Here is a 26,952-nt window from a genome sequence, read left to right as displayed (position 1 = left end):
TTCCTCTCCAGGGACAAGCGTCACAGACCCAAGTCAGTTATTTGTCAACGACTCGTCTCTCTCACAAGCTGGGGAGGAGGGTTAATTTCCTCTTTTTAAACGGGCACAGGGAGACTGGGAGTCCCAGGGCAGGGTCAGTGCTGGGACCGCCCGTGTCTGCCTCTGAGACACCCACTGGCCCCAGTGCAAGGGTTCCCGCAGGCCTTCCCGCAGAGGTGAGGCGGTTGGTGCGGCGTGGCCATGCCCGCAGAACCCGTCCACGGCATGTGCGCTCTCGTTGAGAAACAGCCCCCAAAGCTGGCGCGCTGGGCAGGCCTGGGTGGCTCAGTGGGTTGGGCGCCCTGTGCACTCACGGGCGGCTGGTCAGGGTGCAGCGCATGCCTGGCTTTGTTTCCCTCTGGTGGGGGAACACATGAAAGGCGACTGATTCATGCTTTTCTGTCACACGGATGTTCCTCTCTCTCTCCCTCTCTCTAAGCATGTCTTCAGGCAGGCGAGGATTAAAATAACAAAATACGCCACGTTTCTATTAAAAAGTATCTCTGTATTATCCTTTCCCAACCTCCAACCCTTATACAAAATTTAAAAACACAGGTACACATGCTGCCAAAGAGAGGTTTCCGGGAAAGGTCACTCTGGAAATCTCCCACAGTGCGGCTGACCGCCAGAGACATGGACAGCGTCTACGACAGTGACTGCCGACCGGTGGTCCGTGAGGTCCGAAAGGTTGGCGACCGCTGGTCTATGACTCTGTCCATTTGCTACAGAACCCATCAGATCGACACCACCCCTCTCTCGGACCCGTCCTTTGAGTTACTTTAGAGCAACAAGAAAATAATCTATTCAAAGTCCTTGGCCTAGTAGGACTGCTGTAAACTTTGTTCCCTCCTTGGAAGGATCCAGAAGGAAGGTCTGAGGACCCTGATTCTGGGTGAGGGACCAAGGTCAGGGGGTTCTATACCCTCCCTTCACCCCAGAGCCTCCTGGGCTGTGCCCCTCCGCCTGTCATCAGGCCTGTGTATCTATATATAGAAAAGCCTAATATGCAAAGTGTCCCCTTGGGAGTTTGACCAACTGGGAATTCGATTGCTCGCTATGACGTGCGCTGACCACCAGAAGGCGGCGTGGAATGAAGGCAGGCCCCGGCCAGCAGCTGGCAGCTGCTAGGGACCTTACCCGTGCACGAATTTCATGCACTGGGCCTCTAGTTTCCTAATATTTCTCCCAGCATCACAGGGTCTTGGAGATGACCTTGTCCAGTCTCCTTATTTCACAAGTGAGTACACAGGCTCAGAGAGGCTGAGCAAAGTGCTCAGGGCCACACAGCACAATGGGCTCAGAAGCAGGAGTCCCAGTCCTGGGTGTCTGCTACTGAGGCTCTGGAGCCTGCCCCTACCCCCAGTCACAGGACTGTCGTCACAAGTAGGGCATTGGGTGTCAACACACATGGCCGCGTCTTAAATGGCTAAAGGACCAGAAACCTCAGGCCTTCATTCTCCCGAGGCCAGGAAGGCCTCCTGGCTCCTCCCTCAGGCTCTTTCCCTGCTCTGTCCTGGAGCCTGTAGGAGCCACTGTGGACACTCCAGCCACTGCGGTGGCCTGGCTGTCTGCTTACTCCCCAGGGCCCTGGGCCACCCCTGGAAACCCCAGGGGACCCTGCTCCTTAGGGAAACTGAGGCAGGAACGGGATCAGTGCGTGAACAGAGGACAGGGCATTCCCTCCAAGGCCTGTCCCTCTGAACATGTGAGAGGCCCCAGTGACCACACGATGGCACTGGGTCTCCCCTCCCCACGGGGATTTGCACAGGTAACGTCCCAGGAAGGGGGCGCTCTGCCCCCCTCCCAACACTTGCCCGCCACAGGAGCAGCCAGGGGTGGGGAGGTAGCTGCCGGGTAAGCCCATATTTTGGGGTCATCTCATCATATAACCGTCCCCGATGCCCACGTCGGACCTGGAGGTGTCATTTTCATCAAAAGGAGCGTCTTCAGGCCCCCCGGCGCTGTCCTCGGGGTCGTCAGAGTCCACCGTCTCCTCCGGGAGACAGAGCCCGGCGGGCGCTGCGGAGCCATCCCCGTCGGGGACCCTCACAAGCACGGAGTTCAAGTCCACATTGAAGAAGATCCGGTCCCCGGGGCTCTTGCTGGGGCCGCTGTCCTCCCTGGGAAAGGGGTCCGCCGGCCAGGTCCCCTCCTCCTCGGAGGCCTCACTCGTGCTCTGGGCCCCCCAGGTCCCCTTCCCCTCGTAGGCCCCACTCGTGCGCTCGGCGGGCCAGGGCTCGGGCCCGGGTGCCATCAGGGACTCGGCTTCCTCGCTGCCCCCCAGGGTGGCCGAGGAAGGGGAATCCGGGCACAGAGCCCTGACTGCCAGCCCGTGCATGGTGTAGCCCCCGCCGCTGGCTCGGGGGGCGGCCTCCTCGTCCCCGTCGCTTTCGTCGTCGTAGCTGTAATCCCACACCTTCCTCTTCCTGTGGATGTGAATGACCTCCGCCACGGCCACAGCTTCCAGGGGCGGCAGCTTGGGGAACGCCCAGATGGCCACGCCATCAAAGTTCTGGGGGGAGGGGAGGGAGAGAATTGAGTGTTTGTTTTTCATTTTTGCATGTAATGAAACTTTAATGATTGCCCTAGCCGGTTTTGCTCAGTGGTTAGAGCACTGGCCTGCAGACTGAATGGTCCCGGGTTCGATTCTGGTCCAGGGCACATACCTCAGTGGCAGGCTCCTCCCTGGCCCAGGCCCTGGTCGGGGCTCGTGCAGGAGGCAACCAATCAGTGTGTTTCTCTCTTTCTTTCTCTCTCCCTTCCACTCTCTCTAAAATCAATGGAGAAATATCCTCGGTTGAGGATTAGCAAAACAAAACAAAACAAAACACTTAATGAGATGAACTGCACAGAGATGGGGTGGTGATGGCAACAACGAAAATCACAGCGACCAGTTCTAAAATGTTTGCTGATTTCCAGGCACAGCTGAGCACTTGACATTCATCCCCCTCACAGGTACCTCCAGGAAGTAGGTTTACTGTTCTTAAAAAAAAAAAAATTAAAAAAAATCTATATCTCTATCTATTTCTGTATACCTATATATATAGATATAGATAGATAGATATAGATAGATAGGTAGATTTCAGAGAGGAAGAGAGAGGGGGAGAGAGAGAAACATCAGTGATGAGAGAATCACTGGTCAGCTGCCTCCTGCACGCCCCACATGGGGATGGAGCCCGCAACCCGGCATGAGCCCTGACCGGGAATTGAACTGTGACTCCTGGTTCATAGGTCAACGCTCACCCCCTGAGCCCGCCGGCCGGGCTAAGCTTATTGTTCTTACCCCCATTTTACAGATGAGAAAATGAGGCAGACAGGTTCGGAAACTGGCCCAGGGCTCATGACCGGTGAGTGTGACCTGAGATTTGAACTAGGCCCTGGGGCTCAGCCCATGTCCGGGCCAGTTGTCCCTGCACCTGCCCCTCCCTGCACCTGCCCCTCGCTGCCACCTGCATTCTGGCTGGGGATCCCAGTTCTGGAGGCCGAGACATTCTTGAGGGGGTCAGGAAACTGGGTGAGGAGAGACCGAGGCAGCTGATTCCATTGGTGTCAGAGCCCCCGGACTGACCTTGAAAGGGTCTGGACAACTGAGACTGGGGCCCTGTCTAGTCCAGCCCTTAAAGACGCCTCCAGGACACGCAGGGGCGACTAAGGAGAACACAGGCGGGTGGGTGTTCACTGTCGCCCGCGGACCACAGAGGGCTGGTGACGCGGAGGTGGGCATGGCTATCCGCGGGCCCAGGCCCCCGGCAGCATGCTCGCCCTGGTCCCCAGACCCAGCCGGGGTGGGTCTCCTACCGGGCCGTCCACCTTTCCCCTAGTGACCCACAGGCGCTCCTTCCGTAACCCAGATGCTGACTATCGGTTGGTTATGTCCCCTGGACCGTCCCTGTCTGTGGTGTCATCATTTGCTCCCTTTATGATCACATTTGAGAAAAGGCGATTCTTCATTTTCATGTGAGAAAGCGTATCGGGGGTCTTCCTTTATGGTGCTTGGTTTCTGTGTCTGACCCTTCCTTACCACAGAGCCACCAAGAGTCCCCGTGTTGCTTCTAAAACTCGACAGTCTTGCCTTTCCCATCACAGTGCAGGCGAAACCCCACACAACCGCTGCCTCTCACAGGCACAGCCATGCCAGCGGAGCTCAAATACTAATGGGGATTAAAATCTCCAAAAGCACACTTACTGCCCAAATAAACCCTCCCTCAACCCACCCAAACCAATAAAACCAGCAAGAGGAAGAAGAGTACAATTTTATCAACTGTGGAGGAATATTTAAATATGTGGCTGTTAAAAGATTAGAAGTATAAGGTGAATGAGTTCAAACATCTATCTATCTCTATCTCTATCTCTATCTCTATCTCTGTATCATCTATATCTATATCTATCTCTATATATGGATATATATAAAAGCCTAATGACGGGAACAGTGGAATGACCAGAATGACTGGAACGACTGGTGGCTATGACATGCACTGTGGCAGCCAACCACCCTGATGTGGGCTCCGATTGGCTCCCCCCACCCCACCCCTGGCCAGCCCAGCCCCCAACACCCAATTGGGAGCGGGGCCAGCTGGCCAACTGCCCGCCCGTGGCCCCTCCCCGCCTCCCTCCCCCGCCCCCGCTGGCCCAGCCCGATGGGCTCCCATTGGGGCAGGCTGGCTGGACCCCACCTGTGCACGAATTTGTGCACTGGGCCTCTAGTAGAAAAATGAGATATTTCTGAATGAAAAAAAATCACAAAACTAACATAGAAAGAAAGCAGTAGGCCTGGCTGGCGTGGCTCAGTGGTTGAGCGTCAGCCTGTGAACTGAGAAGGTCACAGTTAGATTCTTGGTCAGGACACATGCCTGGGTTACAGGCTCGATCAGGAGGCAGCCGATCAATGATTCTCTCTCATCATTGATGTTTCTCTCTCTTTCAGCCTCTCCCTTCCTCTCTGAAATCAATAAAAATATATTTAAAAAAAGAGAAAGCGGCGGGATAGGGAAGACGATAAATGATGGGCAGCCGCAGTGGAGTCAGAAGACAGGAGGAGGTTTTAGAAACATGTACGATACCCAGCCTGGGCGATGCGTAGAGGCTCAGAACAGAGACTCTGCCTCAGGGAGCTCAGGGAAGAAGCCGGCTGGTTTCACTAACCACGAAGCCAACACAGAGGAGAGCATGTATGGGGGGCGTCACCCGCACGACGGAGGGACAGAAGGGTCCCAGGGACCGGTGAACGCCAGCAGAGCTTTGGAGGAGTGTGCACACTGGTGTCGGCACTGGAGGCCTCAGTCCCTTCCCTCCTTCTTACCAGATAAACCCACTATGTACACAGGCGCCACTGCAGTAATGACAAATAAGGGCATCTGTATAAACATGTTCACCGCATTCTTTTTTTTTTTTACTTAAAAAAATATTTTTATTGATTTCAGAGAGGAAGGGAGAGGGAGAGAGAAACATCAGTGATGAGAGAGAATCATCGATGGGCTGCCTCCTGCAAGCCCCCCACTGGGGATGGAGCCCACAACCCGGGCCTGTGCCCTGCCTGGGAATCGAACGGTGACCTCCTGGTTCTTAGGTCGATGCTCAATCACAGAGCGACGCGGCCGGGCCACTACGTTAGTCTTAATGGCCAAAGAAGTGAAAGGAAAAGAAATGAAAAGGGGATCCAGGCCAGTGCTCCGCAGCGGGGAGATGACGGGGGGCGGGGGGGGGGGGGGAAGGCGATACATTCAGGCCAATCGGACTGCGGTGTGATCCCTAGAAGCAACACGTGGGCCAAGTGGAAAGGAAGACAGAGAGTGCAAACTGTGTGCTTCCGAGGAGGGAACAGAACCCCGGGCCCCGGAACCCCCCAGGGTCTTTAGAAAATGGGACTTCCTTCTGCGCAAACACCCAAGCACAGAAGAAACGTTCTTAAGCGAAAATAAAAAAGACGGAAATGAAAAAACAGCAACTGCCTACCAACACTGTGGGGAACTTGCTTCGTAAGCAAATGTAACCGGTCCGCCTCAGCACCGCGACGGCGCCCCCGAGGATGGCCATCAGAAACAGAACCGTCAGGCCTCCGATGCCGGCAGACTCCGAGGACACTGTGGGTGAAAAAGTCAATGACGTCATTTCAAAATAAATCCCACAGGTGCGCGCCGCTGGGGCAAACGCCCCTTGGCCTGGTGGCCAAGGAGATGTCGAAGGACGGTAGCTGGAAAGGCTCTTGTGGAATACAAAAATGAAAACGGAAAGCAATCCAAATACACATTTTTCAAATGATAAAAACGACAGATTTAATTTTTAAAAGTAAAGTTACTTCCATTTTATTTTTTAAAACGTATTTTTATTGATTTCAGAGAGGAAGGGAGAGGGAGAAAGAGATAGAAACATCAATGATGAGAGAGCATCATGGATCGCTGCCTCCTGCAGGCCCCCCAACTGGGGATCAAGCCACACCCCAGGCCTGTGCCCTGACCGGGAATCGAACTGCGACCTCCTGGTTCGTAGGTCGACACTCAACCACGGAGCCACGCCGGCCGGGCACTTCCACTTTGAACTTACGTTCCATGACAGCTCTGTCCAATACGGCAGCCCTGAGCCACACGTGACGTGACTACTTAAATTTATTTGCTAAAAACTGAAAACACCCCTCAGCGTCTGAGTCACATGTCAGTGTGTGCCGCAGGCGGGAAGAAGTGGGCGATGGGGTTCTGCCTGAAATCAACAGCTGGTCATCCTAAGGTGGACTTGGGTCACGCCAGGCCCCCAAGTCCGGGCTCTGCTTAACTCTCTCTGTTCTATTTTGAGTTCCCCCTTAGAATCTTGCCTAGCCCTGACCAGTGTGGCTCCGTGGGTAGAGTGTCAGCCCGTGAACTAAGGGTCCTGGGTTTGATTCCAGTCCAGGGCACGTACCTTGGTTGCAGGCTCCTCCCCGGACTCCTCCCTTGGTCAGGGCGCATGCAGGAGGCAACCGATCGATGCGTTTCTCTCATATCAATGTTTCTGTCTTTCTCTCTCTCTCTGAAAATCAATGGAAAAATATCCTCGGGTGAGGATTTATAAAAAAAAAAAAGAACTGAATTTAATCGCGATTCCTTGACGTAAAAGTGTTCCCACTGCAGGAGGGTTTCGGGCCTTTAAAGGTAGATATCTGACCGTCCCCATGGCTCGGCGACAGAAGTGTGACTCACCACCCAGGGGAGACTGGCCACCCAAAGCCCCCTGGCCCCGTGTCTCTGGTGGAAGAGAACACAGGGCTCCCGGCCTTCGGGGTCTTGCCCCCCGAAGGGAAGCAGAGCGCGGATGTGTGAGGCCTGGCATACCTGACTCCGGTCTGGGTGGGAGGCGGGTACACTTCCAGGGAGATCTCAGTAGTTTAGACAGATTCTCAGACTTCAAATAAACAGACACACAGTAGTTCGTGTTTGGAATGAGCTTGTCGATGACGTAAGTGAAGTTTCCAGTGGTGCGTTCATCTATTTTGAGCAGATGCTGTAAAATGAAGCAAAAACAAAAGATCGGTAAGACTTGGCGTAGAGCAGCAGTTCTCAACCTTCCCGATGCCGCGACCCTTCAATACCGTTCCTCATGTTGTGGGGACCCCCAGCCATAAAATTATTTTTGTTGCTACTTTATCACTGTAATGTTGCTACTGTTATGAATCGTCATGTAAATATCTGATATGCAGGATGTATTTTCATTGTTACAAATTGAACATACTTACAGCATAGTGATGAATCACAAAACAATATGTAATTATATATGTGTTTTCTGATGGTCTTAGGTGACCCCTGTGAAAGGGTCGTTTGACCCCCAAAGGGGTCGCGACCCACAGGTTGAGAACCGCTGGCGTAGAGTTTTATTGAGAAGCAAGCCTTGAGAACGTCTTTGGGGCGTGGCCTTCAGGTCTCACATCGGGATAGAAGGCTCACACGCTCAGCAAGAAAAGGGGTTCATTCGCCACCTGGGACGAGCCGTTTCTCACACGCACTCACATGTCTAAACTATGAAATCTCATTGTACAGACGAGGAGAGAAAGCCCCCATGAGGAACACAGGTCTCCACGAAGTCATTTTTGCAGCCAATCTTATCGTGCCATCCCAGGGTCTTGTTGTATTCATGGTATCTATCCACTCTCCATTCCAGGAAGTGCTTTCATTAACATGCACTCACGGACCATCAGAACAGTCTGCAAAGCAGGCGTGATTCCTACTGCCCAGACAGCCTGGGGCCACACAGCCTGGGGCAGACCTGAGGCCGATGCCTGGCTCCCTGGCTTCCCCCTGAAACCCTGGCCTCTTCCTTCCCAGGCAGTTCCGGGCTGTTCTGGAGTTAGGAAGGCCCTTTTGCATAACGACCTATAGCTTTCAAAGTCTGGGGCTATCTTTCCGGTTTCGAAACAGGCACAGCTCACTCCCGCCGGGTAATCCCCCCCGCGTTCTCCCTCATCTGTGTCCACGGCCCGAGACCAGCACCACGTTTCTGGGTCTTTTCTTTAGCTCCCCGTTTGTATTTCTCAAGCGTCTACACCAGGGGTGGGCAACCTTTTTGACTCGAGGGCCACAATGGGTTCTTAAACTGGACCGGAGGGCCGGAACAAAAGCATGGATGGAGTGTTTGTGTGAACTAACATAAATTCAAAGTAAACATCATTACATAAAAGGGTACGGTCTTTTTTGTTTTTTAGTTTTATTCATTTCAAACGGCCGGATCCGGCCCGCGGGCCGTAGTTTGCCCACGGCTGGTCTACACTCTGGTCGCATGCGCTGCCCGCCCTGCAGTGGCTGCCTGGCCAGCACCCCGGGCCGGGGAGTACCACGTGGGCGTGTTCTTCCCAGGAGCACCTGGCGGCCCCCCTGGATTTAGGTCTGGGTGCTTCCTCTTCCTCCACCATCACTCTCTGATTTGTTCCTTTTTTAAAAAATATGTATGTATTTTTAATTGAGTTCAGATGGGAGAGAGAGGGAGAGAGAGATGGAAACATAAATGATGAGAGAATCATCAATCAACTGCCTCCTGCATGGCCCTGCTGGGGATCGAGCCTACAACCCAGGCATGTGCCCTTGACCGGGAATCGAACCCTGACCTCCTGGTTCCTAGGTCGAGGCTCAACCACTGAGCCACACTGGCTGGGCCCTCTGGTCTGTCCCTAACACCCCAGCCAGGATGCTCCCTCCTACTCCAAAGACTCGGACCCACAAAGACCTGCCAATTCCGGCCCCATGTCTCCCTGACCTCTCCTCCAATTTTCTTATCTCGGTCACTCCGTTCCAGCTCCCTGCTATTTCCAAACCCACGGGCCCACTCTGGCCGCAGGCCCTCTGACTGCCTGTGCCCTCTGCCCGGAATGCCCCACCGATGCCTGGCAGGCTGGGCTTCGGCAATGCCAACGCGAGCTGCTCTTTCGGCAAGGCCCACCAGCGAGCATGGCTGTCCATCTTCCCTCACTTCAGCATCTTTTTAAAAAAAATACATATTTTTATTGACTTCAGAGAGGGAGAGGGAGAGGAAGACAGAACCATCAATGATGAGAGAGAATCATGGATCGGCTGCCTCCTGCACACCCCACCATGGGGATCGAGCCTGCCACCTGGGCCTGTGCCCTGACCGTGTCCTTCGGGTTCATAGGTCGGTGCTCAACCACTGAGCCACGCCAGCCGGACTCACTCCGGTATTCTTAGTGAACTAATCCAGAGAACAGAGCACTGAACCACCCTGACACCGGAACCACCCTGAGGCTCCCGACACCCAGCTAGTCCTTCGGGGAAAGCGGGAGGGAGCGGAGCTGTGGAACAGCACTTTCCCTGACAGCGCGTGGGCGGGAGCGGGAGATGCAGGTGCTTTAATGTGCCGCTAAACCAACCCCTTCAGAGATCTCCTGGACTGCAGGGATGTGCCTGTTCTCCCCCTGCACCGCACGCCTCTCTCTCTCCTGTGTGCCCCTTGCACAGGGCTAATTCCCCGGAGGAAGTCTGCGCGGTGGGGCCGTGTCAGTGTAGTTCCATGATGAACGAATGCTGGAGACCTCTTTTCCTGAAATCAGACCACACTGACCTCGACCCTTCGGGTCTAATTGCTCAAATCATTACAAATACCTTTATTTTCATTTGATTTACTTATTTTTTTAAATCCTCACCCAAGGAGATTTTTCCATTGATTTTTAGAGAGAGAGAGAAAGACAGAAACATTGATATGAGAGAAACACATCGATTGGTTGCCTCCTACACACACCCTGACCAGGGTCTGGGGCAGAGAGGAGCCTGCAACCAAAGTACGTGCCCTTGACCGGAACCGAACCCAGGACCCTTTAGTCGGCAGGCTGATGCTCTATCCACTGAGCCAAACTGGCTAGGGCAAAAATACCTTTATTTTTTAAAAAAGTGTATACCCTATATAATAAAAGCCTAATATGCTAAGTGTCCGGTCAACTGGTCGGCTGTTCAACCAATCAAAGCATACTATGCTAATGATATGCTAAGGCCGCTCAACCGCTTGCTATGACACGTACTGACCACTGGGGGCAGACACTCTGACCGGTAGGTTAGCTTGCTGCTGGGATCCGGCCGATTGGGACTGAGTGAGATGGGCTGGACACGCCCTGGAGCCCTCCCACAGTCCCTCCCCCGCTGGCCAACCTCCCGCATCCTCTATCGTGCACCCGTGGGGCCCCTCGGCCTGGCCTGCACCCTCTCGCAATCCGGGACCCCTCGGGAGATATCGGAGAGCTGGTTTTGGCCTGATCCTGCCCAACGCAGGAGCTTCCCCCTGGTGGTCAGTGTGCTCCCACAGGGGGAGCACCGCTCAGCCAGAAGCCTGCCTCATGGATGGCGAGTGCAGCGGGGAGCGGGCCTAAGCTGGCAGTGGGACATCCCCCGAGGGCTCCCGGACTGCCAGAGGGCACAGGCCGGGCTGAGGGACACCCCCCTCCCCCACCTGAGGTCTCTAGTATATGTGTAAAAGAGTGTCATTACCAACTCAGAAATGTTTTGACCTCTTACCTGCCTCACAATCCCCTCTGACTCCTCTTCTATGGAAAGTGACAGGCGAAGCCATAGTCCTTCCCCAGGCGGCAACTTGGGCAAGGAGGGTGGAAATCTCAGTATCACGTTAATGTGGTCCACAAAGCCAACGATCTCAAACTCGGGGGGTTCCAAAATCACTGTGTAGAAAACAAAGTCAGAGGCAAACCCCGCGCCAGCCAGCAATAGCGCCCGCGTCCCGAGAGGGCCTTCCTTCTGCCCAGCCAGCGGTCCGCTTTTCAATCTGCCTGCGGTCCTCCTTGAGGCCTGGGTTTTACCTGTTTTAAATTACTTTTCAGAAGCGTTCTTTTAGTTCTCTTTTTAAATGATGAGAAACTGGGACCAACAAAAGTGACTTATTTAGTATTACCCCACGAAGTGGGACAGAAGTCAGTCCTTACCCCATGTTGAGCCTAGATGCTAAATACAGAAGGAAAACTGACTTCCTGCCCCATTACCATTGTAAGTTAGGGACAAAGGCCTCTCTTTTTCCCTCTGAGGCCCTTCCACAAGTTATGAGAAGCACCTGGTAATCACACCCCATGACTGACGGCTCCTCTGATTCAAACGGGACAAGGTAGGCTACTGTCAAGGCTACATTCCTGCATCCCCCTCCTCCCTGCTGCTACCACTCAGGGATCATTCCCACCAAGGAAGTCCCAATGCCCCTCCCCTTCGAACAGGCCTCTTTTAAACTCTATAACCTTTGCTCTAAGCATGTTCTGCAGGGTTGTGGAAAACGGCGATAAGACACTTCCCTAGGACATCGGTCTGGTTCCTAGAAAACAAACCAACCCTTCAGGATGGCCTCTGGTATCTGCTCCTCCCAGCCCCCAACCCCCGCCCTTCCTTGTTGCTTAGCAACAGCCACTGCTTAACCGATCAGGCCACCCTTGGCTCCGTGCCCTGTAGCGACCAGCAGCAAGACTTGGCCCTTTCCTCCCTCGGAAAGTGATATGAACTTCCTCTCTGCATCTCCTCTCGCAGTGTGAATTCTTTCACAGCCCGAGTCACCGCCAAACCCTAACAGCGACGACAATACCCAACCACTGCAGACATATCAGCAAACACGGACACTGTTTCTGAACGTGGTTGGTCATCTTCTGTCTCTACTGTATGTGTGTGAACAGACACAGACATATATAAATGGAACTCGTGTGCGCGCACACACCCTCCTAAGCGAACTTCAAACCACTCTTTACCCACACTGTTCTACACGGCATATGTTTTCACTTAGTTCATACATATATCCACGCATATTTATCGATACGAAGGGCTGGCGAACTCCGGCCTGTGGTTGAATTTCTGCACAGCCTGCAAGCTGAGAAGGGTTTTTAGTTTTGAAAAGGGTGTAAACAAATGAAGACTATGTCACAGAGACCACATGTGGCTCGCACAGTCTAAGGCAGTGGTTCTCAACCTTGGCTGCACATTAGAATCACCTGGGCGTGTAACAGAGACACAGAATTTCCGGAGGACGAGGCCCAGAAATCAGGATTTTAAAAAGGTTCCCAGGGGATTCTAACGTGCAGCCAGGGTTGAGAACCACTGGGCTAACGGGTTTTTCTCTGGCCCAGAGAGTCAGCTGACCCCTGACCTTCGTCACACTTTCTCACGGCTAACTATCTCCCGCGAGGCGGCTGCACCGCGATTGAGCGGACTCACTGCTTTGATTTTTCTGAATAGAATCTGTGTATCTATGAGTATTCTTGGAGCTAAATCTTTGCTTTTGCCCATCATCTCTTTAGGATAAATTACGGCAGGGGAGATGTGGGTCAGGGCAGGCAGGGGTTAAGGTTTCTAATCCTTACTGCAATACCTTCCGAAAGACTGTGCCAAAGCAAATGCCCTACCTTTCCTTAAACCTGGGCATTTACATATTTTTAATACCTGCCGTTTTGAGCTTTGAAAAATGATATCTCATTTTTACTTTCTTTTTTAAAAAATATATTTTTATTGATTTCAGAGAGGAAGAGAGAGGGAGAAGATCATGGATTGGCCGCCTCCTGCACACCTCCTACTGGGAATGGAGCCCACAACCTGGGCATGTGCCCTGATCGGGAATCAAACCTCGACCTCCTGGTTCACAGGTCAACGCTCAGGCGCTGAGCCCGCCGGCCGGGCATCTTACTATGACCTTAATATGCTTTCGTTCACGCCCTCACGGCCACAGCCTGAGCCGTGCTTTCTTCTTCTTTGCGTGGGGACACAGAGGTGCCTGTGTTCACACCACAGGAGCGGCCCGCCCCCAGGGCCTCCGGGGGACCTGCCCTGTCCGCCCCCGTGGCAGGCGGCTGTCGTCACCGCTCTGCTAAGCACGCCCTCGCCGCCTTCAACAGGGGCGAACACCGAACCTTTCTCCTGGAAGCAGGTTGCAAATGAGGACACTGAGAAAGCAAGAAGCCGTGGGGTCTGGCCGAGGCCGCTGTCGCCTGCCGTGGGGCTGTGAACTCAGGCGCCATCGGGAGCGGAGGGAGGGCAGGCCACTGGGCCGCGGCCTTGTCTGAGCCTGGGCCCCGGGCATGCCCACCCGGCGCTCACATGTCAAAAGGCTCCTAAGATGTGATCTGGGGGAGGCGTTGCAGGACTAAGGAGAACATTGGCCCCAAGAGGGGTGACAGCTCAGGTAACAGGCCGGGGGACCCTGCTCCCACTTCCCGTCAGGCGGTGAAACAAACCACAGGGCCCGGCCGTGTGGCTCAGGGGTTGAGCATTGACTTATGAACCTGGAGGTCACGATTGGATACCCGGTCAGGGCACAGGCCCGGGTTGCGGGGTTGATCCCCAGTGTGGGATGTGCAGCAGGCAGCCGATCAATGATTCTCATCATTGATGTGTCTCTCTCTCTCTCCTCTCCCTTCCTCTCTCTGAAATCAATAAAAACATACAAAACAAAACAAAAAAGCAAGCCAACAGGCAGCAGAGGCTACTGCCCGTGTCTGCCTCCCACAGGGGGAGCCGCTCCACTGTCCGGACAGGAAAACCGAGGCTCAGAGCAGCGAGGAACCGCTCGGCCACAGGCCACAGAGCCGGGCAGCGGGCGGCCGGGAGGGAGCCTGGCCCGAGGCCCAGCCCCTTGCAGACCTGCCTGCTTCCGGGCAGAACACGACACTGCGATCGTGGGGACACCGAGGCTGAGAAACGGGAGAACTCACTTTCCAGGACCGGGGAGACCTTGCCCATGCAGTTGACCAGTGTGGCGCTCCCCCGGGACCCGATGACCCAGGGCAGGTATGTCTCGACCAGGCTGCGCCACGCGTGCGTGACGTCGCAGGAGGGCCGCGTGATGTTGGCGCACCCCGGCACCAGCTCCAGGTCTGCTCCTTTACTTTGATAGGAAAAGAAACGGGACAAGGAAAACGGGTGTTTACGTGGTGGGACTCCGTCTGGGGTGCGGCCGGGGGTCCCAGTCCCTCCCCCCGGCCCGCCGCCCTCTCCCCACTCGCTCCCTGTACATGTCCGTTCAGAGCATCTCCCACCCGCTCGGTGTACCGGGATTGTTCATTGCCGTCTGCGCCTGCTGCCAGGGTGTCTGCCAGCAGGACCGGGACACGGGGTCACGCCGTCCCCGGCATGTAGCAGGCGCTCGGGAAACACCCGCGATGGATGAGCGAGCGAGCCCGGGGTGTTCAAGGGGGAGGCCCTGCGGCTCCCTGCCCCTCCCGGGCAGTCGCGGGTGCCCCGCCGAGACCCTGTCTCTCCCAGCTGAGGACCCCGAGGCCCTGTGCTCAGCCCGCCTGTGCCCTGGAGGCCGGCATGGCCCTGAGGGCTCCTTGGCGGGCGGCTCAGTGGTTGAGCGTCGACCTAAGAACCAGGAGGTCACAGTTCGTTTCCTGGTCAGGGCACAGGCCCGGGTTGTGGGCTCGACCCCCAGTGAGGGGCGTGCAGGAGGCAGCCGGTCCATGACTCTCTCTCATCATTGATGTTTCTACCTCCCTCTCCCTCTCCCTTCCTCTCTGAAATAAAAATATATTTTACGCCGAAACCGGTTTGGCTCAGTGGATAGAGCGTCGGCCTGCGGACTGAAAGGTTCCAGGTTCGATTCCGGTCAAGGGCATGTACCTGGGTTGCGGGCACATCCCCAGTAGGAGATGTGCAGGAGGCAGCTGATCGATGTTTCTCTCTCATCGATGTTTCTGACTCTCTATCTCTCTCCCTTCCTCTCTGTAAAAAATCAATAAAAATATATTTAAAAAAAAATATATATTTTACAAAAAAGCAAAAATAAAGGTGCCTGGTGTCTGTCAGGAGTGGTATCAGCTCGATGGCAAATAAGCAATGAACGAAAGGACAGGCTGAGGGGCTCCGGGCCCACATGGGACCTGGGAGGGTGACTGTCCCACGCAAGGAGGCGCGTCCATCACACAGTTAACCCTGCAAGGCCCCGGGCGGGAGGCTGAGCTCGGACGGAGCTCGGTGGCCAGGTGGCCAGGGCCCCAGGGTGACAGCGGTGACCAAGTTGCACTCTGGACCCGGGAGCTTTTCCCCATGCCTCCTGGCTCCCCGAGCAAAGCAGAGTGAGCCAGGCCATGGCGCTGGTCCCGGCCCCTGGACTCCTGACCCAGAAAAGGGCACACTTTCCAACAGCCCAGGCCCCGGATGAGGGCGGGCCTGTGGGAACCACACACATCGTGCTTCTGCTCGGAGGCGCTGCGCTGTGGGAACCGGCCTCGGTCACTCGGTCATCCCTGTGAGCTTTGTCCCAAACCGCAGTGAACTGTCCGCTACTCCACCCAGTTAACCCCTAGAGTGCCGGGAGCGCTCTCTATCGCGCTCCTCCCGCAGCGTCCCTGTTAGATGCTGGCAGTTCACTCTTTATTGACAGACGGCACCTAAGTGCAGGTTACTTGTGATGCCGAACGTTTGTAGTTCTGAAATTGACCACTGGCACTCATCTGCCTAATTTTTTACAGGTACTAGATTTTATGAAGTTTACTCAGATTTTGTAGCCCTAAAGCTTCGAAAGGGCGTCCAGTTCTAAGTCTGCTTTTATTAGTGATGATGACATTGCTAAATATGTCAATTCTTGCTGTGAAGATGACGATTTTGTGGAAGATATTGGAGAAGGGTGTCCCTCTATGTTAACATTATATGTTTTGTTCAATTTTTTTTCTACTAGTATTTTATAATACAATCAGCAGCCCTAACCGGTTTGGCTCAGTGGATAGAGCGTCAGCCTGCGGACTCAAGGGTCCCAGGTTCGATTCCGGTCAAGGGCATGTACCTGGGTTGCAGGCACGTCCCCAGTGGGGAGTGTGCAGGAGGCAGCTGATCATTGTTTCTCTCTCATCGATGTTTCTAGCTCTCTATCCCTCTCCCTTCCTCTCTTTAAAAAAAAAATCAATAAAATATATTTAAAAAAAATAATACAATCAGCAAACGATGTATGTCAAAGATGAAAACAAATGCAGTAAAGGTTTCCTTAAGTGTTTGAATATGTAACTTCATTTACTTGCGATTCAAAATTTTTTTCCTGAACTGCTGTAAAATCAGCAAAAATGCCTTGGCAATTTTAGCATAGTTCCTAGGATATTGGTTGGCACTCAAAGGGTTAAACAGATAATCGTTTGTCTCTGGGTTTTTAAAGCTCCCAAGAAAACACACACACACATACCACACCCCCCAGAGGGCGGGGTGGGGGGTGGAGAGAGAGAGAGAGAGAGAGGGAGAGAGGGAGAGAGAGGGAGAAGCCTGCCTCAGAAGCGACCCTCCCGCCCAGAAGTCGGTCATGTATTCAGCAAGAGAAGAACGCGACGCAAACCAACCTCATGATCGTGTGCCGCAGCGTGTAGTGCGTTGGGACAATGGAGCGGTTTGTTAATTCCCAGGATAATATTGGCCGGAATTTCCTCAAGGTCAGGCTGAAAATGCAAGACTCATCTGAAGACGCTAGAGGGAAGCAGGAGAAAAAACACAGAACGCTGAGGCAGGGGGCCAGGGCCGGGTCCTGGCTGCCCCCTGGGATCTGGAGCCCACGTTCCCGGCAAAGAAGCCCGGAGCCCGGCGCCCCTGAACCCGCGGGAAGGGAACGGCTCTCCCGATCCCGTTAACCAACGAGCAGCACAGGACCCAGGCGCGTTCAGGGCACACGCAGGCCGTCAGCAACGTGTACACAGACTGGGCCCCCCAGTCTCACCGAGCTCAGCGGCTCACTGGACCACAATGCCCGCGCCATCTTGGCCCCCCACTCCCTCGGCTCCCCTCCAACTCCTCTCCCTGCCCTTCCTCCGCTGTTCCTGCTGGGAATCCCCCGCTGACCTCATTCTCCGTCCCAGGGGGTGGGGAGAACCTGTGCGCCAGGCACTGAGTCCCCACAGCCATGCTGACGTGGGCGCTGCAGACCCATTCTGCAGACTGTGAAACTGAGCCCGAGGCCCCCATGCTGGGCAGCTGGGACGAGGGAGCGGCCGAAGGGAGCTACGCCTGTCAAATCTGCCAGGTCTGCTCACAGTGCTTCTGACCCTCTCAGTCTCCCACCGCCCTCCCCCAGCGCCCAGCACGGGCTGGACACGCATTTAACACGGAGGGAAGCTCGGTGGGCAGGCCTGCATATGTGCTCAAGAAGTTTAGTTTAAAAATGCTTTTCGACGTGGGGTGGTAAATGCACAATGCGACACACAGATGGTGTGCTGTGGAGCTGTATGCCTGAAGCCTGTATAACTTTATTAACCAGTGTCACCCCAACACAGACAACTACAAATTTACTTTCCTTTATCGGTACAGGCACGGGGGGACTGGTGGAAGAACGCCAAATGCAGGGGAATTATTCCTGGACCATCTTTTGCTTGGCGTAGCCTGCGGCTCCCGCATTCTCCTAGTCAGGGCTTTTAAATGGGAGAATCGTCTAAGGCAGCGGTTCTCAACCTTCCTAACGCCGCGACCCTTTAATACAGTTCCTCCTGTTGTGGTGACCCCCAATTTCATGGTTACAAATTGAACATCATTAAAACGTAGTGATGAATCACAAAAACAATATGCAATTATAGATGTGTTTTCCGATGGTCTTAGGCGACCCCTGTGAAAGGGTCCTTCGACCCCCAAAGGGGTCGCGACCCACAGGTTGAGAACGGCTGTTCTCAGGGGCTTTAAAATGGCCTCTGGTGTTAATTTCTTACAATAATTTTGTGAGGCAAAGGGGACCATCAAACAAAACGGGCAACCGATCTGGGATCGGAAGGAAACTTCCCCACATCTTAGGCGTCTGACCGGTCACCCCGCCCCCGACCTTCCAGCGTCCAGTGGGTCAGGAGACGCCTCTTACCAAGCGAAGCCTCCGGCGCACCCAGCGAGGGCCCGACGTGCACTAGGAGGAAGAAAGCCGCGTTAGACCGACCGCACTCTCTCGGGGCTCCGTTCACACTTGCCGCTCCGCGCGGGCCTCCTCTCACACACACACACACACACACACACACACACACACACACACGCGCGTGCGAGCACGGAACCGAGTGGGCCCCACAGGAGAGTGGGCGCTGGTATGAGCACAGGGGCTGCTGCGTGGCGGGGTGAGGGGGCTGCCCGGAGAAGCAGTCGTTCGCCCGGAAAAATCCTCCGAATATAAAGAAGCATGTTGCTCATTAATAAACCTCAGAGGTGAAGATGGTCACCGAGGGGGGGGCAGGGGGGAGGAAGGGTGCAGGGGCTGGGGACGCGCTCGTCCTCTGCCTGCCGGGTGTTGCGGTGAGCGGGGGACATTTCCCGTCCACGGGGCCCCGGAGGCTGCAGATACCCCGCGGTGACGGGCCGTCCTGCCCGGAACAGATGACAGACGGGGGACACGTGATGCTAAAACAGAGTCACCGGAAAGGCAGGGGGAGGCAGACGTATGACGGAGGAAAGCAATCAATGAAAAAACGGAGCGCGGAGCCACAGGTCAGGGTCGACGCTCAGTGCGGTGACCTTGGCCGGACGTAAGGGCTTGGCCTCACGCCAAATCGGAGACGGCACGAGGAGGCGTTAGGAGAAACGCCAGCCAGGCCCACAGGTGGGACTTCCCGTCCTTAGCGAGCCTTAAGCCGTTCTTGTTTTTGTCTGTTTTCCTAAAAGCGACCGTCGGGCAGAAACCTCTCAGCGCCGGCTTCCTGTCCACCGTCCCCCTGGCCCTGGACCGTGGGCAGGCCGAGGCCGGGTCTCAGCGTGCTGCCCGCCCCCCGCCCCCCGAAAGGGCTCAGTGACGATGGCTCTGCAGGCTGGCTCCCACAAGAGCGACGATAAAAAGTGTCACTTACCCATGAGATACAAACTAGCCAGTCTAATTGCAACGGCACTGCGGGCGCACGGCATCTCTGTTGCTTCCTGCGTCCTTCCTCACGTTCACATCTGAAAGGAGATCAGTACCGGGCGATCACAATTCGGAAGCGGCTCCTTAAAACGGGCGGAGACAAGACGAGGAGAGACTGCCGGGAGCGGGACCATTTCCCCCCACGTCCACGAGCACCCTGAGCCCAGCTTCTGCCTTCCCCACCGCGGCAGGAAGAAATTTTCACTTTAACTCCTGAGCAGGTAACACAGTAATCTGGTTCCAAAACTTTAAACATACAAAAAAGTAGACAGTGAAGAGACTGGCTTCCTTTAGAAAACGACTTTTGTTATTATTATTTTAATACTAGGGGCCTGGTGCACAAAATTTGTACACTTGGGAGGGGTCCCTCAGCCCAGCCTGAGCCCTCTCACAGTCCGGGAGCCCTCGGGGGATGTCCGACTGATGGCTTAGGCCCGCTCCCCAGCCTAAGCCGTCAGTCAGACATCCTTAGCGCTGCTGCGGAGGGAGGAGAGGCTCCTGCCACTCCCACTGTGCTCGCCAGCTGCGAGCCTGGCTTCTGGCTGAGTGGCGCTCCCCCTGTGGGAGCACACCGACCACAAGGGGGCAGCTCCTGCATGGAGCATCAGCCCCCTGGTGGTCAGTACATGTCATAGCAACCAGTCATTCAGCCCTCCAGTTGATTTGCATATTAGCCTTTTATTATATAGGATATTTTTATTGATTTCAGAGGAAGGGAGAGGGAGAGAGAGATAGAAACATTAATGATGAGAGAGAATCAGATGGGCTGCCTCCTGCACGCCCCCTACTGGGGATCGAGCCCACAACCTGGGCATGTACCCTGACCGGGAATGGAACCATGACCTCCTGGTTCATAGGTCAACACTCAACCACTGAGCCACACCAGCCGGGCTACTATTATTTTTTTGATGAGCTTTTCAGAATGCCTTTAGGCATCAGCAAAACAAACCTATTTTCTCCCACGTTTTTATATAAAAGATGGCATATCCATGCCCTGTCCTGCCCCTGCTCCTCCACTTACACACATACGGGGGGGGATCTGTCTATATTAGCACCAGAGTTTCCTGTTGTTTTGAAATAGTCGCTCTGCCTGTTCTGCGGACGTGCACCATTCATATCCCCAGTCCCCCCGGTGGCGACTGGAATTGCTTCTCGTCTCTTCTGTGCTGAACGACCTTGGCCCTGCTCCTGGGCATGTCCTTCTGCTCATGGGCGTGTCTGAGTGGAGGAGAACTTTCCAGGTTGGCCCGATGGCCAAAGGGCCTGTGAGTCAAAGTCCCCACAGCGAGCGGCACCTGTACGTCAGGAAATGGTGAGATCGTCTTCAACCACCAGATGTGTGAACAGGATGTAGGCAAACTGTGAATGCAGCAGCTAAAGACACTACAGCGGGGGCTGCCTCCCACCCTGGGTCCGAGGGGCAAAGGGCAGGTGCCAATCAGGGCCCTGGGAGGAGAGGCTGTGGCCGGAGCCGGACTCAGCCAGCCCGGGACGTGCAGGGAGGGCGCTGAGGGGCAGAGAAACGACCCACCACGCTCCTCCCGCCCTCCCCTCGGGCTTGAACCCAACTGGAAGTCAGCGGCAGGCGCTGGTGACTGTCCCCGCAGAAGACAGGATCCCAGGCAAAGCAAAGGGTGGGGGTGGAGGTGGGTCCGGAAGGGCAGCGGTCGGCACCGGGCAGAGGGCGCATCTGCGATTCCGATGGGAAAGGCCGCAGCATCGAACTCGCTGGCCCACGGAAGGGGGAGGGTTCCAGGGGAGGGGAGGCCCCGGCCTCGGGGTGAGTCACCCCTTTTCTCTCCTTTCCTGTCAGTTGCCCATCGATGTGTTTATGCTGGATCTTGTGTTTGTTTTTTTCAAGCCACGCCGAAGTTTCTGAGTGTGATGTTTTCATAGTTCAAGGGATTTTTTTTCTTAGCGTCTGCATTTGCCTCTGAAAGCCTCCTTTCTCCGTGTGACGAGGGAAGGCTCGCCCCCAGAGCTTCGGTCCGCATCCAGACGGAGGTCTCTGTAGACGCGGGGGTCCCGGCCCCAGCAGAGGCAGCAGCCAGCCCCTCAGCAGGAAGGCTGCCCGCAAAGGGCAGGCGGAGGTCACGCTGAACACACGTCGAGTCCTCCTCACTGCGGGGGCAGCGCAGGTACCAGCAGGTGCTCCCCTCGAGGGACCTGGGACTCCAGGCCCACCCCCCCCAGGAGATCCCAGGCCCCTCTGCCCCAGCGCAGCCCCTAACCCTGCACCCACTCGGAACGCCCACAGGGATGTCTCTGTCACCCGTGGCCGCTCCCACTCCCCTCCGCAGAGGCTGGTGTGGCAGGGACATTCCTCAGCCGCGGGCGCACCCAGACTGCAGATGCCAACCCGGGGTGGCTCCCTGCGCTGAGACCGGCCCTGTGGCCTCTGGTGGGGGGCGGGAGGTAATCACCAAAGACCCTGTGTGCACGTCTGCATAACCGTGTTCTTCCGGGCGGCCCCGCCCTGCGGCCGCATCTACAGAGCAGGCTCAGTGCCTTCAGCAGCCCAGACACACACACACTCACACACAACTACACACAACCACATACACACACAACCACATACATACAACAACACCCACACACACAACCACACACACAACCACATACATACAACCACACACATACACACACAATCACACACGCAAACCTCACACACAACCATGCACAACCACACACAACCACACACACACAACCACATACCCACATATATAACCACACACACACATCCACAACTATACACAACCACACACAAACCACACACATCCACAAACACACAACCACACACACAACCACATACATACAACCACACACACACACAACCACACACGCAAACCTCACACACAACCACATACAACCACATACACACAACCACATACACACAACCACATATACAACCACACACACATCCACACACAAACCTCACACAACCACATACACAACCACACACACATCCACACACGCAAACCTTACACACACAACCATGCACAACCACACACACACAAACCTCACACACAAACCACACACAACTACACACACACACAACCTCACACACATACGACCACACACACAGACAACCTCACAAGAAGTCTGCTCTCCAAATCTCAGAGGGAAGGCGGGGGAGGGTGGGTGGGTGGATTGTATGTACGTGGTTGTGTGTCTGCATAACCCATGGACACAGACAACAGGGTGCTGAAGGCCTGGGGTGGGGTGGGGTGGAGGGGTCGATGGGGGGGAAAGGGGACGTATGTAATACTTTCAACAATAAAGATTTTCAAAATTTTTGAGGGGAAAAAAAAAGTCTGCTCTCTGAATCTGGGCCAGGGGACCCAGGAAATGCACCCCCCCCTTGTTCCTGGTGACTCACACTCCCCTCTCTGTCTTTCTTTCTCTCTTTTTAAAAATATGTTTTTATTGATTTTAGAGAGAGAGAAAGGCAGAGGGAGAGAAACATCAATGATGAGAATCATTGACCAGCTGCCTCCTGCACGCCCCACACTGTGGATCGAATCCACAACCCCCCTCCCACCCCCACCCCTCCTGTGCCCTGACCTGGAATAGAACCGTGACCTTGTGATTCATGGGTCAATGCTCAGCCACAGCTGCAGCTCACACCCCGCTTCCCACCAGAATGCCCTGGGCTCTCGCTGGCTCAGAGATCCCGTGCCTCGCCTGGCGTCCGGCCTGACATCGCTCACGAAGCTGCTTGTCCCCTGACGACAGCAGGCCAGCCCGTCCCCCGCTGCCGGCGGCTCTGCCCCAGGCCCGTGCGCAGAAGGCCCACCCGTGGTGGCTGCTCTCGGTGGCCGTGAGAGTTCTGAACGACTTCATCCTCGGATGGTCTCTGTCGGTTAAGTCTGATGGGCCCCCGGGACCCCGAGCCCGGGCTTGGAGCTCCATCGGCCTGGCTCCCCGGCCTCTGCAGGGGAGGGTGCCCCCATGGGGCGGGATCCCCTGGCCGGGGAGCCCATGTGGCCGAGAGGCCGTCCTGGGGTGTGTGCAGGGAGGGTGGCAGCGGCCCCTTCCCGGCCGGCAGCGTCCTGCTTCCCCGGGGGTGGCCACCCAGGGCCGCCCTGCACAGCATGCAGCAGGCGGGAAAGCACGCGACTCCTCTGGAACTTGGCTTTTCAGTTTGGAACGACACTAAGTAGCGACTGAAAGTGCCCAGTTGACCCCAGAGACGGAAGAGCGAGGCTTGACTGGACGGGCGAGCCCCGTGCTGGGAAGCGGCGCTTCTTTGGCCTAAGGACCATTTCTGCTTCATTTCACACCGTTCCTTTCCTCCCGTTTGTGCTGGCACTTGCGTCCCGTTGGCGGGTCTCCCCGAGGCCTGGGGGGCTGTGCGCGCCCATCGGGCTCTTCCTCGGGACTCCACCCCGCCTCTCAGCGGCCCGTGGGCGATGCCGCCCCGTGAGACGTGCTTGCCCGGCAGAGCCCAGGCTGCCGCGTCCTGTGTCTGCTGTTGGGACGGTTCCAGCGCCTTCAGTTTGCTCTCCAGGCTGCAGCCTCCCTTTCACCTCGGCCCTCACGTTCTCTCACCTCTGGGCTCGTTTCTCTGAATTCTCACTGTCATCAGGTCGGTGGAGGATGGGAGGCGACCGGGACATTTCCTTCTGAACAAGAGCGCTACCTCCTCTCCAGGCAGACTCCCCGCAGCCACGGCGGTCCAGGCCGTGTCCTCCCCACAGCGTCTCTGCCGCCTGCTACTGCCGTGCAGCGCGTGAAATCTTGACTCTTCTTACAACCGTGCCCAGTTCCACTTGGTTCTGTAAAGGCTTTACTTATTTTAAAAAATATTTTTTTATGGCTTCCAGTGAGGGAGGGAGAGGAAGATAGAAACATCAGTGATGAGAGAGAATCATGGATCGGCTGCCTCCTGCACGCCCCACACTGGGGATGGAGCCTGCAACCCGGGCCTGTGCCCGGACGGGAATCGAACCCTGACCTCCTGGTTCAACCACTGAACCACGCGGCCGGCTGGGCTGTTCTGTAATGACTCTGGCTCAGAGGGTGGTGCTGGGATGGGGACCAGGGAGTGCACCTCTGTGGGAACGCCTGGGCCCTCCGAGAAGGCTTTGTGGGGTGTCCTGGGGGCAGCCTCCCGGCTCCTGGCTCCCGGGAGGGCAGAAGCGAGGCCACCACTGGTCCGCGGGAGGCCCTTCTGGTTCCGGGCTGGTTGTCCCTGCTCGCCCAGGGACCTGCCCACCACCCTGGCCTCTGGCCAGCACGAAGGGCCTGCGGCTCTATCAGGAAAGGAGAGAGCCGCTGTGCGAAGGCCCCTCCCTCCTCTCCTCCTCCCTCCTCCCCCGGGCATTTTCAATTGCGCCTATCGATTCCCGGTCTAGTTTCTGGTGGTTGTGCGAACACACATTTTAAATGTTTTTTCAAGCCTCAGAACGAAAACAGCGACGGCAATGCCTCAGAGTACGCCCCCCTCTCCCTGTACAGCTGGAGAGCCGGCCCGCGGGACACCGGGGTTCCTGCGGCCCCAGTGGGCTGGCGCTTTCTCTGTCTTCTCCTCCAGTTCTCCGCACCTCACCTTGGCCAACGGGCGCCCATCCCACCAGGAGCCCTGCTCTTCCCGGAGCCGGAGCCTCGGACCGTTCATTCTGCAAAGCAGCGGAATCCCCAGGAAGAGCAGCGAGTGCGTTCCCGATTGGAAGTGCCCACTTCCTCCTGACAGGCGGACACCCCTGCCATCTCCGTCGCCCGCGGGGCAGGCGGCGTGGCTGACAGCCTTTCCTACCTGGTCACAGGAAATAAAAGGGCACCTTACGCTCAACCGCATTTTATTTTTTTTTTGTTCACCCTCATCCGAGGATATTTTCCCATTGGTTTTTAGGTCGGGGGTGGAAGAGAGAGGGAAAGACAGAAGGAAACACCAATGTGAGAGAGACACGTCGACTGGTTGCCTCCTGCACGCGCCCTGACCAGGGCCCGGGCCAGGGAGGAGCCTGCAACCGAGGTACGTGTCCTTGACTGGAATCGAACCCGGGACCCTTTGGTCCACAGGCTGGCGCTCTACCCACTGAGCCAAACCGGCCAGGGCTCACAGCATTTTAGATTTGGTGAAATATAATGACTGGGAGTCAAAGAATACGTATGCCACGACCCCTTCCATAGCAGGAAAATGAGGCCCAGCTGGCTGTGTGCAGGTGGGAGGCTGGGGTAGGGTGTTAAGGAAAGCTTCACTTCTAAGACAGTATCTCTGGGACGATGGTTCTTCTAATTCTTTTTTTTAATTTTTATTTTTTTATATATTTTATTGATTTCTTACAGAGAGGAAGGGAGAGGGATAGAGAGTTAGAAACATCGATGAGAGAGAAACATCGATCAGCTGCCTCCTGCACGCCCCCCCCCCCCCACTGGGGATGTGCTCACAACCAAGGTACATGCCCTTGACCGGAATCGAACCTGGGACCCTTCAGCCCGCAGACCGCCACTGAGCTAAACCTGCCAGGGCTCTCTCTCTCTCTTTTTTTTAAAGACAAATTACCATTTGTCAAGTCATAGGAGCCCAATTCCGGGCAGATCTCCTTTCACTTTCAAATAAATACAGGAGACACGTTAGAGGAAATACAGATAAGAATGAGAGAGCCGCGCGGATTATTGAGGCTCTGAAGTGGAAAAGCAACTTGTAAACGACAGCATTTACAAGCCCAGTCCTTTCCAGACACTTGGCCGCCCTCCCAGGCGTTCCCTCATCCCGGGGCAGGTGTGCGGGAGTTTTCTGTCGCCTGGGCAACGCCCCCTCCGGCCCTGCTCCTCCCTAAACCCGAGGGGCAGGTGTGTGGGGGCTGGGGAGGGTACGCAGAAGCCTGGCCAAGTGAGGGCCGGTGGTGGCTCGTGACCCCCAGCGCGAGTGGGGGGGGGTGGACTCCAGGACTCCCCCAGCCTGCCCCTGCCCCCCCCCCCCCCCCGGCTCTGACCCCGGGGCATGGTCAGACCTCTAGGAAGGAAACAGCAAAGCAAGGGCTCAGTGACCCGCTGAAGGAGGCAGGCAGCGGCATCTTCCAATACAGCCGTCCCTGGACACGAGCGTGGACCGACAGAACTCGGGACAGATGAACTGGTCCACTGGCCCGGGGTGGAAACTCAGTCCGACCCGCACCCAGTCCCTCATCCCCTCCCGACCCTGGGGCGGGTCCCCTCCTCCCTCTCGCCCCCTCCAGCTTCCCAGCCAAGAGTCCGGCAGGACCGGGACCCTGGGCCGGGCCGCTCCGCTGCGCCCCCTCCGCCCGGCGCACACCCGTGCGCCCAGTGCCCGGGGGTCTCGGGCATCCTCGCGGGGGGAGGGAGGGTGCAGGTCCGGGTGGGACCGGGATGAAGCCGGCCCAGCGCGGCCGGGGACAGACAGACGGACAGACGCGCGCGGGCGGCGGAGGGAGGGCGCCCCGCGAGGGATTCCGGGAAGCGGCTGCGGGCGCGCACAGGCCGCGCGGTCCCTTCTCCCGCCCCCGCCACCCCGCGGCCCCGCAGTACCTTGGCAGCTTGGGGTCGCCTCTCCGGTCGGGACGCGGGCCGTGGGCCCCCTGCAGCCGGGCTCCGCGCTCCCGGCTCCGCGGCGGTGCGTGCGGCGACCCCTCCCGCGGGCGCGGGCACAGCGGGCACGGCGGGCAGAGC

General features: G+C 56.2%; 1 protein-coding gene and 1 long non-coding RNA gene across 5 annotated transcripts; both read right to left on the bottom strand.

Annotated features, from left to right (window-relative positions):
- Positions 1–523: 523 nt before the first annotated feature.
- Positions 524–26,952, bottom strand: IFNAR2 (interferon alpha and beta receptor subunit 2). Of its 4 annotated transcripts, none has more exons than XM_059686338.1 (9): positions 26,812–26,952; positions 19,265–19,355; positions 18,298–18,339; positions 16,802–16,925; positions 14,192–14,364; positions 11,016–11,176; positions 7,341–7,509; positions 5,992–6,119; positions 524–2,551 (listed from the first exon to the last, which is right to left on the bottom strand). In XM_059686338.1, exons 2-9 carry the CDS (start codon positions 19,317–19,319, stop codon positions 1,913–1,915), a joined length of 1,491 nt encoding a protein of 496 aa, XP_059542321.1. In that variant the 5' UTR covers positions 19,320–19,355; positions 26,812–26,952; the 3' UTR covers positions 524–1,912. The 4 variants fall into 4 exon arrangements, with proteins under 4 accessions (XP_059542321.1, XP_059542322.1, XP_059542325.1 ...); XM_059686339.1 differs by lacking the exon at positions 26,812–26,952 and adding an exon at positions 21,560–21,685; XM_059686342.1 differs by lacking the exon at positions 18,298–18,339.
- LOC132229185 (uncharacterized) lies at positions 3,028–4,402 on the bottom strand. Its single transcript, XR_009451648.1, has 2 exons — positions 4,290–4,402; positions 3,028–4,243 (listed from the first exon to the last, which is right to left on the bottom strand). It is a non-coding gene; the product is annotated as an uncharacterized LOC132229185 (long non-coding RNA).

The sequence above is a fragment of the Myotis daubentonii genome, chromosome 3 (assembly GCF_963259705.1).
Source record: "Myotis daubentonii chromosome 3, mMyoDau2.1, whole genome shotgun sequence".
NCBI lineage: Eukaryota > Metazoa > Chordata > Mammalia > Chiroptera > Vespertilionidae > Myotis > Myotis daubentonii.
This window is presented reverse-complemented; position numbering and strand designations above follow the sequence as displayed.